The sequence below is a fragment of the Natrix helvetica genome (assembly GCF_964273705.1).
Source record: "Natrix helvetica genome assembly, chromosome: Z".
Lineage (NCBI taxonomy): Eukaryota > Metazoa > Chordata > Lepidosauria > Squamata > Natricidae > Natrix > Natrix helvetica.
This window is the reverse complement of record NC_138554.1, coordinates 20,476,558-20,490,605: the sequence shown is the minus strand read 5'-3', so window position 1 is coordinate 20,490,605 and position 14,048 is coordinate 20,476,558. Positions and strand designations below refer to the sequence as shown.

Genomic DNA, 14,048 nt, shown 5'->3' with positions numbered 1-14,048 from the left:
TGTTTTTCTCCCTTTTAGCACTGTGATCATTAACTAACTCAGGGTTTCTTTGTTTTTAGTGTGGCTGGTACAATTGTTAGAAAATAGTTTTGAGACACATCCTTAGTACAATTTTAAAAGATCATTCCTTCTTCTGAAAAAGAAAATGAGACAAGATCACCTCTTATGTTGCTAGTATTAGAGACTCATCTAAAAGGAAAGAATGTCTGCTTCTGGATTCAGAATAAGTTATTTTTTATCTATAATTCAATTTAAATTATTTGATTAAAATAGGTTAATTAATCATGTAAAATTTTAAAACTCTGATAGCAGGCCTAATATTGCTTCACTTACACATTTATTTTTATATCTTGGCTCCCATATAGGGCCTTCTGTGTTTTCCCACCCACATCCTTGGTGAAGTCTGCAAATCATATTATATTTAAGTAATCATTACGTTGTCTGTTCACCCCATGTCCTGAGTTTCATGTTTACACACTGGTAACTGTTAGTTCACTAAATCCATTCATGCTGTTTCCCTGGGAAAGTTTTTTTTAAATATTGTAAATAATCTACTAAGAGGAGGAAGCTAATTGTTGGTGATGCGTGAGATCAAAGCCACAGATGAAGAAGAATGAATGGAAAGTTGTGTGATTGCCTCTCCATTCTGGTTCTTCCCTTTCAATCAGCCATTGGTGGCAAGTGGAGTGGAGTGGGATGGGCAAAGAGAGAAAACACAGTCATTTTATACAATACAGGGCATTTGAATTAACTGAGGATCATATTTTATAAGGGGCCTGATACAGGATAACTCTAGCTAGGGTTGTTGGATCTGTGCTGCAAAAATCAGCCAAATATGGCAGAAAAAGATTAGGATGATCAGAGGTGGCACCTGGATTTTTGGCAGCTCTGCTGCAACATTATGTATTATTCTTATCAAGAGGAATTAAAGAAAAGGCAAGTGGTAAGCTTATAATGCTCATAAAGTGGCAAAATGAGTTTTTTGAATATGAATACCAAAGCAAAAAGATCGATGGATCTTGGCTTCGCAAAGGTTGCCACAATTTTAAGGAAGAGAAACCACTGTGGGGATTCTTCAGAGAATTAGATTTGAGTGTTTCTAAAGTTTCAGCTCATTCATTGGGTCTGGAAGAAAATTCCAGGAAGCCTTCAGCTACGCCTGGTTGTGATTCACCCTAGAAAGTTTGTAATAGTGCTGAGGGATGCAATAGACTAGTAGATGAGATGTGATGAAGATAGAAAGTACCAATAGAAATAGAAATTTGGGTGAGTAAGTGCGAGGTTGGCCAACTCAGAGATTGGACATAGTACAGATGCATGACAACTCTGGAAAAATAATGGAGTGGAAGACGAAGGCAATGCTGATGTTGCTGGCCACGATAACTTTGACAAATGACAATGGAACAACTAATTCTTTTTTTAAAAAAAGATTTATTTGGCCAGCTTAGTGAAATTGATTACAGCAGACATGCAAGGCACAGATTAGAGAAAGTAGGAATAAAATTACATACATTTTATTGCTGTCAAAAATCACATATGTTGAAGAAGTTACAAAACCCAGCTGCCCTCCCTTCAACCCTGATGCTGGTTCTGTTCCAATCATCCTGTGAAAGAAAATAATATTTTTTAAAAAATGCCTAGGGAGGTTTTACCAGGCAAACCCTGTACAAGAAATTTCCTATCTTCCAGACGTTTTGGAGTATAACTTCCATCATCTTAGATCAGCACAGTTAATAAGCAGCAGATACAACTCAGCCTTTGTTACCTCTTCAACTACCCAACTCCCAAATATTCTAATGGGACTGATTGGCTGTCCCATCTCAGCTCAGAAAACGAAATTGCGTAGTGACGGCTTGGGAGTCTGATCCCGGCTGATTTTGAGGGAGAAATCCACCGCTTTGGCTGACTGGGTGAGGCAACCCAAAGAGATCACATCAATATTGGGACCCACAAAGCGCGCCACATTCTCCTCAGTGATTCCACCACTAGCTTCGATCGTGACACGGGGGAAGGAGGCCTTTACGGTACTAGCTGTAGGATGCAAGTCCTGCAGAAGATGATAAGAGAGATAAGCAGAAGGATGAGGGAAACCAAACTTTTGCAGTCTTATGATGATACCTATCAGAGTTATGGATATATATGGAATATGAGGTCCAAATTGGGTGCAAGCCAAGTGAGGGAATGGTCCCACATGAGACATTTTTTTTGTTACAGCTCACAGTATGTAATATGGGGTCCTGAAGGTCTCTCCAGAAGCAGAACCTTCACAAATCAAGTTTTGTTCAAGGGTGGAAGATACCCACGTCAAAGCTTTGTCCACATTGGAAGTGTGACCAGCTCTACTGTAAACATGTTTGTATGCCATGTTTCACTATGTAAACCCCTTCAAAGAACTTCTGTCGTGTAGTGACACATACATAATCTAAATAAATAATACAATTAAACCAAACCCTGCAGCAACCTAATTCCTGTCTCCAGGAAACAGCAGCTGGTTATAATTTGGGGAAAACAAAGATTTCAGAAGGAAGAAGCAATCTTGAGCCTGATGGCTTTTAGAGAAGCCCTCTTAAAAACCTTTGAAACTCTATTTTAGCTTCCAAATGTCAATATTTCAACCGAAATCAATCCAAAAGAACCAAACCATTTTTTTTTTTTAATCAGTCATAAATTTTAGTTTCTAGATCTGCCCCATCTTATCTCAGCCAAATACCTCAGGAGCAAAATTGTCCAGCATGACAATATCAGCGCCACATCCTGATGCTTCAAGAGCTTCTTCTAAGGAACCACACTCCACTTCTACTTTCAGGGCAAAGCCACCGACCCGCCGGGCATTGAGAACTGCCTGTGGGGTTGCAAACATTGTGAGATCAGCAGCAGTTGAGGTTATATATTGATGCCTGCAGAAGCTTGAGCTAATCTTAGGGATACTCATGCCAGCCATTAGGCTGGATTCTCCATGAAAAGGTCTTCTATAGAAGACACGCCTTAGGACAGTTTGTCTTTACATTGCGTCCTTTGAGGGCCTCTATCAGGCCTGCTTAAACCTGGATGCAGGTTCTAATTCTGCAAACCAGGGTTTCCCAACCTTGGCGACTTTAACTCTCAGAATTCCCCCGCTAGCTTCAAATTCTAGAAGTCCATGCATCTTAAAGTCACGAAAGGTCGGGAAACCTTGCTGCAAACAGTCCCGGCCAACAAAAGGAGATTATTTTAAAAAACAAACAAACTTTAAAATAATTCTCTCCTTTATTTCCAAAGGTACAACCATTTAAATTGAATTATTAATAAAATATAAAAACAATTATAATATAACAGCAAAAAGGTCTTACCAGGTCAAAAAAGCCAAAATGATTTTGAATCTGTCCATTGTTGTTTGTAAACTATAGTTTATAGCTCAATGTAATTTTTAATTGAGATAACAAGTGATGGTTAACAAAACTGAGATGTATACCACCTATCACTACTTTATACGCAGCACATATAATAGTGCAAAACTGAATGAAGATTGCAACCAATATTGATTTGAAGACTAATACTAACTTAATGAATAATATATAGAGCATTTAAATTTATCTCTCTCTCTCTCTCTCTCTCTCTCTCTCTCTCTCCCTCCCTCCCTCCCTCCCTCCCTCTCCCTCTCCCTCTCTCCCTCCCTCCCTCTCTCTCTCTCTCTCTCTCTCTCTCCTGGTACATCTGATTCTATATTGGATTTAAGTATTTCTTTTAAAGGCTGATTTGTATAGCTACCAAAGCTGGATTGCCACACTCAGTTCAACCCCTAGGTGGCAACAGAGAGATATGGGAAAAACTTTCTTCTCTGCTGCCCTCTAGCAACCATTTATATGGTTTCAGGCTACATCACAATCAGTGTATAATATGAACTCCTTTGCTTTTGTGTACTCACTTGTGTAATACTGCCAGAAGCCCAGACATGGTTGTCCTTCAACATGATTAGGCTTCCCAAATCATAGCGGTGACAGGAGACTCCCCCAACTAGAAGTGCATATTTTTCTGGGAGACGGAACCCCGGCGTGGTCTTCCTTGTCCCAGCGACCTCTCCATGCCATCCGCTTTCCTGTGCTGCCCGACAAGCTTTTGCTGCTGATGTGGCAACACCACTACAGCGTCCCAGACAGTTCAAGGCTACTCGCTCACCCAGCAAGAGGTCATTGGCACGACCATGGACTTCAGCCACCCGGGTGACGGGTTCAACCCAGGTTCCTTCGGTTTGGAGCCACTCCACTGAGCAGCCGACTTCAGCAAAGATAGCTTCGAAGAACGGAAAACCAGCTAAGACTCCAGGGGATTTGCAGAAGAGCACAGCACACACCTGATGGTTGCCCACAGCATAGCCACCATAGTCAAAGCTGGGAGCATCTTCTTGCAACCAATCTTGGGCGAGTTGACGCAATCGGGCAGCAGGGAGAAGCTTTGAGAGGTTTGGGTCGGAAGCCATGATGACTAAAAGGAAACCAAAAGGATGTTGGTTGGCCAAGTTGTACCAGGCAATATAGGTAGTCCTGGACTTACAACAGTTCATTTAGTGACTGTTCAAAGTTACAACACACTGAACAAAGTGACTTATGACCATTTTTCACACTTAGAATCAGTGCAGCATCCCCATGGTCCGGTGGTCAAAATTCGGACGCTTGGCAACTGACTCATATTTAAGATGGTTGCAATGTCCCGGGAGTCCCCTTTTGTCACTTCCTGACAATGCAGAAGCCAGATTCACTTAACAACCATGTTGCTAATTTTAACAACTGCCGCGATTCGCTTAATAACCATCAAGAAAAGCCGTAAAATGGGGCAAAACTCACAACATTAGCTCACTTGGCAACGGAAATGTTGAGCTCAACTGTGGTCAAAGCGAGGACAAACTGTGCAGGCGGTCCTTGACCCATGACTGCAGTGAGGATCAGAATTCCCACTGTTAAACAAGGCAATTGCTAAGTGAGTTGGGCCTCATTTCACAACCATTTTTTGCCATGATTGTTATTAAGCAAATGTTGTTGGTTAAGCCCAAGGATAAGGATAAGGAGTGTATATGTTATCTCTGTTACAGTTCTTAACTGTTCCCCATCCAAAAATGGTGAAAAGTAACTTTGAAATTAAGTGGGGCAGTTGAAGGGCCCTTGGGGTCAGAAAATGACTGGGAAATTGCACAACATTGTGTAGCCACAGGGATGGGCCGGGTTGCTTCAGAACTCCAGAAGGCACAAAAATCCAATGGTTCTCACTAGGCCTTTTAAGAGTGTGGCTCAAAAGGCAGTCGTGTATTCTTATCATATACAGGTAGTCTTTGACTTATGACCACTCATTTAGCGAATGAATGTTCAAAGTTACAACGACGCTGAAAAGTTACAACCGGTCTTTGGACTTAGAACCACTGCCACAGTGATGTCATCACAATTGGGGTGTTGGGAAACAGCATGCATTAACAACAGTTGCAGTATCCTGGAGTCACGGGATTGCCATCGTTGACCTCCTTGGAGGCTTCTGACAACCAATGTTAATGGGGAAAGAGAATTTGCTTAACAATTGCATAAGTCACTTAATGACCAGGGTGATTCACTTGACAACCATGTCAAAAAAAAAAAAGTCGTAAAATCAGGCACGGCTCACTTAATAATCACATCACGTAGTGACAGATGTTCTAGTCAAAATTGCGGTCATAACTTGAGGACTATCTATACAGTAACACTGTCCTTCTTACTCTGGGAATCCCACTCTAGAATCCCTCATAAACATTTCTGATTCAAATCGATTTTACATAAATATTCTAAGTTTCCAGTTCTTTTTCATCCAAAATGCATTAAAGCTCAGATGCATTAGTCCCAGTAATTCCCATTGCACAGAAAGCCCGAATCAATACTGTAATGATAGTGTCAGTAAAAGTTAAAAATACACAGATTAGCCATTAGAAGCTTGCTCTGTAATTCACCTATTCAATGAATTTTAAAAAGTTAACCGTATTGTACCTTTTGGAAGTTTCTTCCTCAAAAAAGGGCAACAAAGACATGTATCAGCTTTACCTTCTAAAGAAATGGGCACTTAATTCTACTATCCAACCCTCCCCACCTTAAAAGATAAGCTACCTCTGAGAAGATTTGCAACCTCTGCCAATTAGGAGCCACTCCTCAATGGCCACAATCAAATCTTAAAAACAGCCCAAGGCAACCCACTAAATATATGAAACCTCCCCCAAACAAATAAACAAACAAAATCTCAGGAAAACTATTGTTATTTCCAGTTCATTGCCAGGAAAAAAGAGACCAAGTAAAGCAGTGGTGTGGTTCTTTTGCTACTTCTTGATCTTCATTATACATTGATCAAGCCTGCTCTTTATTTCTCTTCAGATCCCACTCGTGGCAAATTAAAAGAAGGGGGGAGACAGCTGCTCACCTGAAGATCTGGTCTGGCCTTCCTAGTGCCGTCTGCTCTGTAGCCTTTTCTCTTGTCTAACTGGTTGTAGGAAGTAAATTTTTGGAATTCCTGGGAGGTGGGAGGCTCCCTGGTGAGGGGTGGGATTAGAACCCTGATTATTCTTTTTGGCACTTTGGACCTTGGCTGTTGTAATCTAAACAAATCTCTCCCACAGCAGCTGGAGATCCAGCATCAGGCAGCTCAGTTAACAAAGTTCCTTTGTGGGCATAAAAATATTTTAAGTTCTATTAGCTACATAAAGGGACAAAAGAACGTTGCAACACTCCTGTTAAAGAGCAATTATTGGAAACTGGCTGCACCTCAGTGCAGGTTTCAAAGACACCCAGATAAATGGGCAATCCTAGCACATTTCCTCGGGGTGGGAGTGGGGCGGAAATCCAGCCAAATTTTGCACGTTTTATTGTACAAACAAGATCAAACATCAGAGGGTGCCCTGTAACGCCTCTTTTTAACTATCCTTACAATTTTGAAAAGGAATATAACAGCAAAATATATTAATTGATGTTAAATTATATTACTAAATTATAGGACGTCATTTTATGAAGAGTCCTGGGGCTTGCAAAGAAAATAAACTTACAAAGATGGAAAGAAAGTCAGCTTCCCGATGATTAGGAGTAGATTCAAGATCTGTTTATTACTGATTTTTAAAATGTCATCATGTTCTAAAAATGAAAAGATGAAATGGTATGTTTTTTTTATATGTGACAGATTTAACAGTAAGATTAAGTATTACATTCAGTTATATGAATATTTATTTATTTTTCAGTTTCTATAGCCGCCCATCTCAATCAATGACTCTGGGAAGCTTACAATGAAAAATACATATATTACAATTAAAATGCTAGAAATATTTTATAATAAAAAACAAATATATATATATATCCTAGCACTATGTGGATCTTATAACTTTTTGTTATTGTTTTATTATTTTATATTAATTACTATAAGTATGTAGACTTTTTATATTGTATAATCATTAGTGTATTTTGTGGCTGGATATTTTTTAAATTAATACTCTACAAGCTAAAGTCAAAAAAGCCACAATAGGCCAATTTATGGTGTAAACCTTTATAGCACTGCAGCTAAAGCCTCTCAACTTAATTCAAAGTAGCTTCTTCAGTTTGGACTCTAATACTTGTTTACCAGGGATTAAATCCCATGAAAGTTGATTGGAATTCCTTATAAAAAACCTCTCGATGCAGTTGGTCTGTTGGCTCAGCATAACTGAAGCTGAAGTCAAAGTGCAAACAAATAAGCCCTAACTTTAACAACTGTCTCTGGAAAGGAACTTCCACAGGATTGTCCTCTACAATACATGGAACTCACTTATCCCCTTTAACTGGCTCTGCAACTTTGGCAACTTTTAGGATAACAGAATAATAGAGTTGGAAAGAACCTTGGAGGTCTTCTAGTCCAACACCTCAGGCAGGAAACCCTGTATCATTTCAGACAAATGGTTATCCAACATCTTCTTAAAAACTTCCAGTGTTTGAGCATCCACAACTTCTGAAGGCAAGTTGTTCCACTGATTAATTGTTCTCACTGTCAGGAAATTTACATCTGCTTTGGAGAACAGGTTGACCACTCTCCTCTTTTCATTTAACTCGACATACCCAATTCCTGCAACCGTTCTTCACGTTTTAGCCTTAAAACGTGAGTTTTAGTCGCCTAATTGTGTTTCTTGCTCTTCTCTGCACTCTTTATGTGGACATGTTGGCGGGGAATTCTGGGAGTTGAAGTCCACACATCTTAACACTGCCAAGATTGAGAAACACTGGTCTAGATTAACCCGTATGCTCAGCTGCTATTTAACGTATGAGAACTGGCTCAGAGACAATCTACAATAGAGGATCACAAACCAGATTTCAACCATGGCAAGTTGTATCTGGCTTGCTGATTAGAAATACCATATTTTTCAGAGTATAAGATGTACCTCCCCCCCCCAAAAAGAGCATGGAAATGTTGGTGCGTCTTATACACTGAATATAACCATTTTTTGGGCACCCAAAGCCCTGCCCCCGCATCCCATTTTTGTGAAAAATGGGCAAAAAACGGGCCATTTTATGCAGAAATTGGGGTGCTTTTGCCTTCCCCCACCTCCCAGAAGAACTCTGCAAGCTTCAGCAGGGCTGGGGGAAGGGAAAAATGCCATTCGGGGCTGGGGAGGACAAAAACCTTTTTCTTTTTTCTTTTTAAATTTTTTTTAATTATTATTTTTTCCCTTCTACACTTTACAGTCATTATATCAATATTATTATGACATCATACCTGTACATGTATATATTATTTCGCGTCTATGTTTACACATCTTTACACACACACACACACACACATATATATATTCGTAGATTTTCACGGGTGTAGGTATGCTGGTCTTGTTGTGTTCGGGACTTTTCCCGTGTAAGATTGAGTTGGCAACATTTCAGCGAGGTCTCACTCACCATCTTCAGGCTGGGTTTTGGGCTTAAAGTGTGATCGGAGCTGCCATCTTTCTATAAATCTTGGTGTGGGGGATGTGGAGCGCTGGCTTTGTTTCAGTAAGTGGAATTATTGGTTGTGTGGTTGTATCATGATTGGTAGATTGGTGCTGATTGATGCTGGCTGTGTGTCTATTGTTGTTTCGTGTTGTAACGGCCTGGGTGGTGGGTACGGCTCGTTTGTTGACTAGGGCTGGTTTCCAGATGTCTGGTAGGCGGGAGGTATCATCACGTTTATTCATGTTGTAAAAATATATATATTCGTAGATTTTCACAGGTGTAGGTATACTGGTCTTGTTGTATTCAGGTCTTTTCCCCTGTAAAATTGAGGTTGTCTTGGCAATGTTTCAGCGAGGTCCCACTCACCATCTTCAGACTGGGTTTGGGGCTTAAAGGGTGTTCGGATCTCCCTTTTCCAGAACCTTAAAGCTACAGGACATGAAATTAATTTTGAAGGAACCAGGTTAATCTCCAAAACAGAACACTTCAACAAGAGAATAATTATGGAAGCTATCGAAATAGAGAAACACCCCCATAACATGAATAAACGTGACAATACCTCCCACCTACCAGACATCTGGAAACCAGCCTTAGTCAACAAACGAGCCCCACCCACCACCCAGGCTGTTACAACACAAAGCAACAATAGACACACCGCCAGCACCAATCAACCAATCATGATACAACCACACAACCAATAATTCCACTAACTGAAACAAAGCCAGCACTCCACCCCACCACCCAAGATTTATAGAAAGACGGCAGCTCTGATCACACTTTAAGGCCAAAACCCAGCCTGAAGATGGCAAATGAGACCTTGCTGAAACGTTGCCAAGACAATCTCAATCTTACACGGGAAAAGACCCAAATACAACAAGACCAGCATAGATAGATAGATAGATAGATAGATAGATAGATAGATAGATAGATAGATAGATAGATAGATAGATAGATAGATAGATAGACAGACAGACGGACGGACGGACGGACGGACGGACGGACGGACGGATGGATGGTTTTTTGGCTTAATTAATTTTATTCTTGTTTTGCAGCCATTTGTACCAAATGTTCTAAATTTCATAATATTCCGACTCTTCTTTATCTTTTAATTTTAGTGTTAATTTGTCCATCTCTGCACAATCCAAAAAATTTTGTATTACTAATTCATCCAAGGGGATATTATTTTGTTTTCAGTATTGGGCAAATGCTATTCTAGCTGTGGTTAGCAGATGTGTTAATAAGTACTTACTTTTCGTTGTATATCTCCCTTTGATTATTCCCAGCAGAAAGATTTCGGGTTTGTATTTTATCTGTTCTCCTGTAATTTCTTGCACCCATTTCCAAATTTTTGTCCAATATTTTTGTGTTTCCGGGCAGGTCCATCATATGTGATAAAAAGTCCCTTGCATTTTTTTATACTTCCAGCAGGTTGGATTCATGTTTGGGTACATTTTAGCCAATCTCATTGGTGGTAAATGCCAACGATAAAACATTTCGTACATATTTTCTTTAAGTGCTGCTGCTCGTATTAGTTTATAATTTGTGTTCCAAATTCTTTCCCAATCCACTAGATCTATATTGTAACCAAAGTTTTTGGCCCACGCTATCATGCAACCTTTAACTTTTTCTTCGTCTATGTTACTTCTAATAAATATTTGTAAACTTTCGTTATGAATTTATTTTCCGGGCCAATTAAATTTTTATCTATTTGTTGTAATTTTGTGTATATTCCATATTCTTTTACATCTTTTTTGTGTCTCGATTGTAGTTGGAGATATGGCCACCACTCTATATTTATATTTTGCTCCTTTAATTCCTGTTTTGTTTTCAAATTTCCTTGGATGTCTAAAATTTCACTATATCTAACCATTTTTGATAGATCTAGTGTATTGTGATGTCTCATGGCTTCCACAGTGGAAAGCCATGTCGGTATTTTTATGTAGTGTTTTTCTCTAATTTTATTCCAGACCAGTATCAGTGCATATCTAATATAGTGTCTGTGGAAGTATTTTTGTTTCTTTTTATCCTCTTCCCGTAGGAAACAATGCCATCCCATTTGCAGACTGTGGCCCTCTAATGTTAGTATTCTTTTATTTTTTAAATTTATCCAATCCCTGATCCATGTTAATGCTGCTGCTTTGTAATAAAGCTCCCAGTCAGGGAGTCCCATACCTCTGTCATCTTGTAGAGCTTTCAACTTTATCCTGGCTTTCTTCCCTTCCCATATAAATTTTAATATAATCTTATTCAATTCAGTAAAAAAAATGTTTCCTAATTTTATGGGGATTGTTTGAAATAAGTATAATAGTCTCGGTAGTTCATTCATTTTTATCACTGCTATTTTCCCTAAGAATGATAGTTATAGTTTCCCCCATAATTCTAGATCTTTTTTTATTTGTTGCACTAATTTTGTATAATTATTTTCTTTTATAGTTGAGCACTTTGCAGTTAGCCATATTCCAAGATATTTAACTTTGTCACTTGCAGTCCTATTATTCTTTCTAATTCTTTATTTTGTTCTTCCTTCAAATTTTTAGTTATTATTTTAGTCTTTTCTCTATTAATTTTTTACCCTGCTACATCTCCATATTTTTCTAATTCTCGCATTAAGCTATTTCCTGTTTCTAGCAGGTCTTCTATAATGAATACCAAATCATCTGCAAAGGCCTGAATTTTATACACCTCTTTTTTAATTTTAGTTCCTCTTACCTCTAATTCTTCAAGCGTCAAGATAAAGAGCAGAGGTGATAGTACGCAACCCTGCCTCACTCCTTTCATTATTTTAAAGGTTTCTGTACTTTTCCCATTTAATAATATATTTGCCCTTTGGGTGGAGTATATCATTTCTATTAATCTTTCAAATTGGTCCCCTAATTTCATATTCTTAATTTGTTGTGTCATGAATTCCCAATTTAAATTGTCAGATGCCTTCTGTGCGTCCAGAAAGACAAGTGCCACTTGTTTCTCTGGATGCGCCTCATAGTACTCTAAAATATTTGCTATTATTCTAGTGTTATTCCTGATTTGTCTTGTTGGGAGAAATCCGTTTTGGTCTGGATGTATATAGTCATTTAATAGTTTTTTTCAATCTGTCTGCTATTATTGTTGTGAACATTTTATAGTCGGCATTTAACGAGATTGGCCTATAGTTTTGAATCTGTTTTTTAACTGCACCTTCTTTAAATATTAATGTAATAGGTGCTTCCCTCCATGAATCCGGTATTTTTGCTTTCATCAGTGCCTCATTATACATCTCCAACATCAGGGGTTCTATCAATTCGCTCAATTCATCTATTATTTTGTACCATTCTGCTGGGAATCGATCTGGGTCTGGCGTTTTATTATTTTTCTGTTTCTGAATCGCCTGTTTCAATTCTAGTTTCGTTATTATTATTTTTTGACATTTCTTTCATGTCTTCTGTTATTGACAGGGTTTCTTCTCCGTTTTTATTTTATTTTATTTATTTTCCATCTACTTTTTCCCCTTTATACAGATTCTTAAAGTACTTGTATGCAATCTTTTTCTTCCATTCCATTGTATGTTGTAGTTCACCAGTTTCCTCTTGAAGTTGATATATTAATCTTTTTTCTCTTTCTTTTCTCAGTCTGTATGTCAACCACCTCCCCGGTTTATTTGCTTGCTCAAAGAAGTTTTGTTTTGTTAGTTTTAGGCCCTTTACCATTTCTTCCTGGTCTAATATATTTAATTTATATTTTGCTAACATCCAATCCTTTCTAATTTTGTCACTTTGTGACTTATTTTGTAATTCTATTTCTAAATTTTTAATTTCCTCCTCTAATATCTTCTGTTGTGCCCATTTCTCTTTGTTTCTTTTTGCTGAATACACTATAATAATTCCACAGGAATAAGCTTTCATGATGTCCCATAAATTTTGTATAGATGTCTGTTCTTTTGTGTTTTCCTTAAGGAATAACTCCAATTCATTTCTACATTTTTGAATAAATTCTTTTTCTTTTAATATTTGTAAATTTAACATCCATCTTCATCTAGTTTTTTTTCCCTTTCCAAATTATTTAATGGGGTTGTTATCCACCTACGTATTTGGTAATATTTCAATTGTATGTATTTCTGCCCTAATTTCCCCATTCATCCATGGCATATCTATCTGTGACCAGGATTGGTGTGGATTGGAATAAAAAGTAAATTGTTTTTTTTCTGGTTCCATTTTTCTCCAAATATCTATTAAGTTTAGCTTCTCCATCATCTCAAAACAGGTTGTTGGTAATACTTTTTTATTTTTAGTTTTTTTGTCACTTACGTAAACTTTTTTACTGTCTATTATGGCATTATAATCTCCTATTATACAGATATTCCTCACTCCAATTTCTCTAATTTTTTCATGTAATTTTTTATAAAAGTCCAATTTTCGTTTGGGGCATATATTGCTACCAGTAGTACTGATTTTTTATTTATCCATATCTCTATCATTAATATTCTTCTCTTTGGGTCTGCATAAATTAAATTTGTCTTTATCCCCTCTTTAACATATATCACTATCCTTTTTTCTTTTCTTCTGCTGATGCTGCATATAATTTTCCTAATTTAGGACATTCCAGGTATTTTATATCGTGTTTTTTAATGTGTAATCATATTATATCTGCCTTTTGTTTTATTAATTTTGTCCAGATACACTTTCTTTTTGTTGGCGAATTTAAACCACTAATATTTACTGACAATAATTGAATTTCTTCTTCCATCCTCCTAATTCTCTACCTGTCTTTGTTTTTTATTAACTCTAGTTTCTTTTTCGGCTCCTTGTTTTTGGTCTCACTTCCTCCTCTCTCTGCTGCTCTTCCTCCTCGCTAGTACTTTCTCCCTGTTCTCCTTCTGTTATTCTCTGTTGTCGTTCTTCCTGGCTTCTATATTCCATCTCTTTTCTGCTCTGTTCCTCTTCCGGGCCTACTAGTTGCTCATATAAATCCTGTGCCTTCGCCAGATTGTCAACTTTAATCCTTTTCTCCTGCCAAGTTACCAGCATCCCTTCAGGTACCAACCACCTAAATAGTATATCTCATTTAATCAGTTGTGTCGCCAGGAATCGATATTCTCTCCTTTGCTCCCTCACTCTTTGCGGGATTTGTTTCAGGGTTTGTATCTCTTTC

General features: G+C 38.0%; 1 protein-coding gene across 1 annotated transcript; it reads right to left on the bottom strand.

The window, feature by feature from the left end:
• Nucleotides 1-29: 29 nt before the first annotated feature.
• Nucleotides 30-6,542, bottom strand: QPRT (quinolinate phosphoribosyltransferase). The gene is made up of 4 exons (XM_081932400.1): nt 6,406-6,542; nt 3,905-4,461; nt 2,711-2,842; nt 30-2,047 (listed from the first exon to the last, which is right to left on the bottom strand). Exons 2-4 carry the CDS (start codon nt 4,454-4,456, stop codon nt 1,826-1,828), a joined length of 906 nt encoding a protein of 301 aa, XP_081788526.1. The 5' UTR covers nt 4,457-4,461; nt 6,406-6,542; the 3' UTR covers nt 30-1,825.
• Between the last annotated feature and the right edge of the window lie 7,506 nt (nt 6,543-14,048).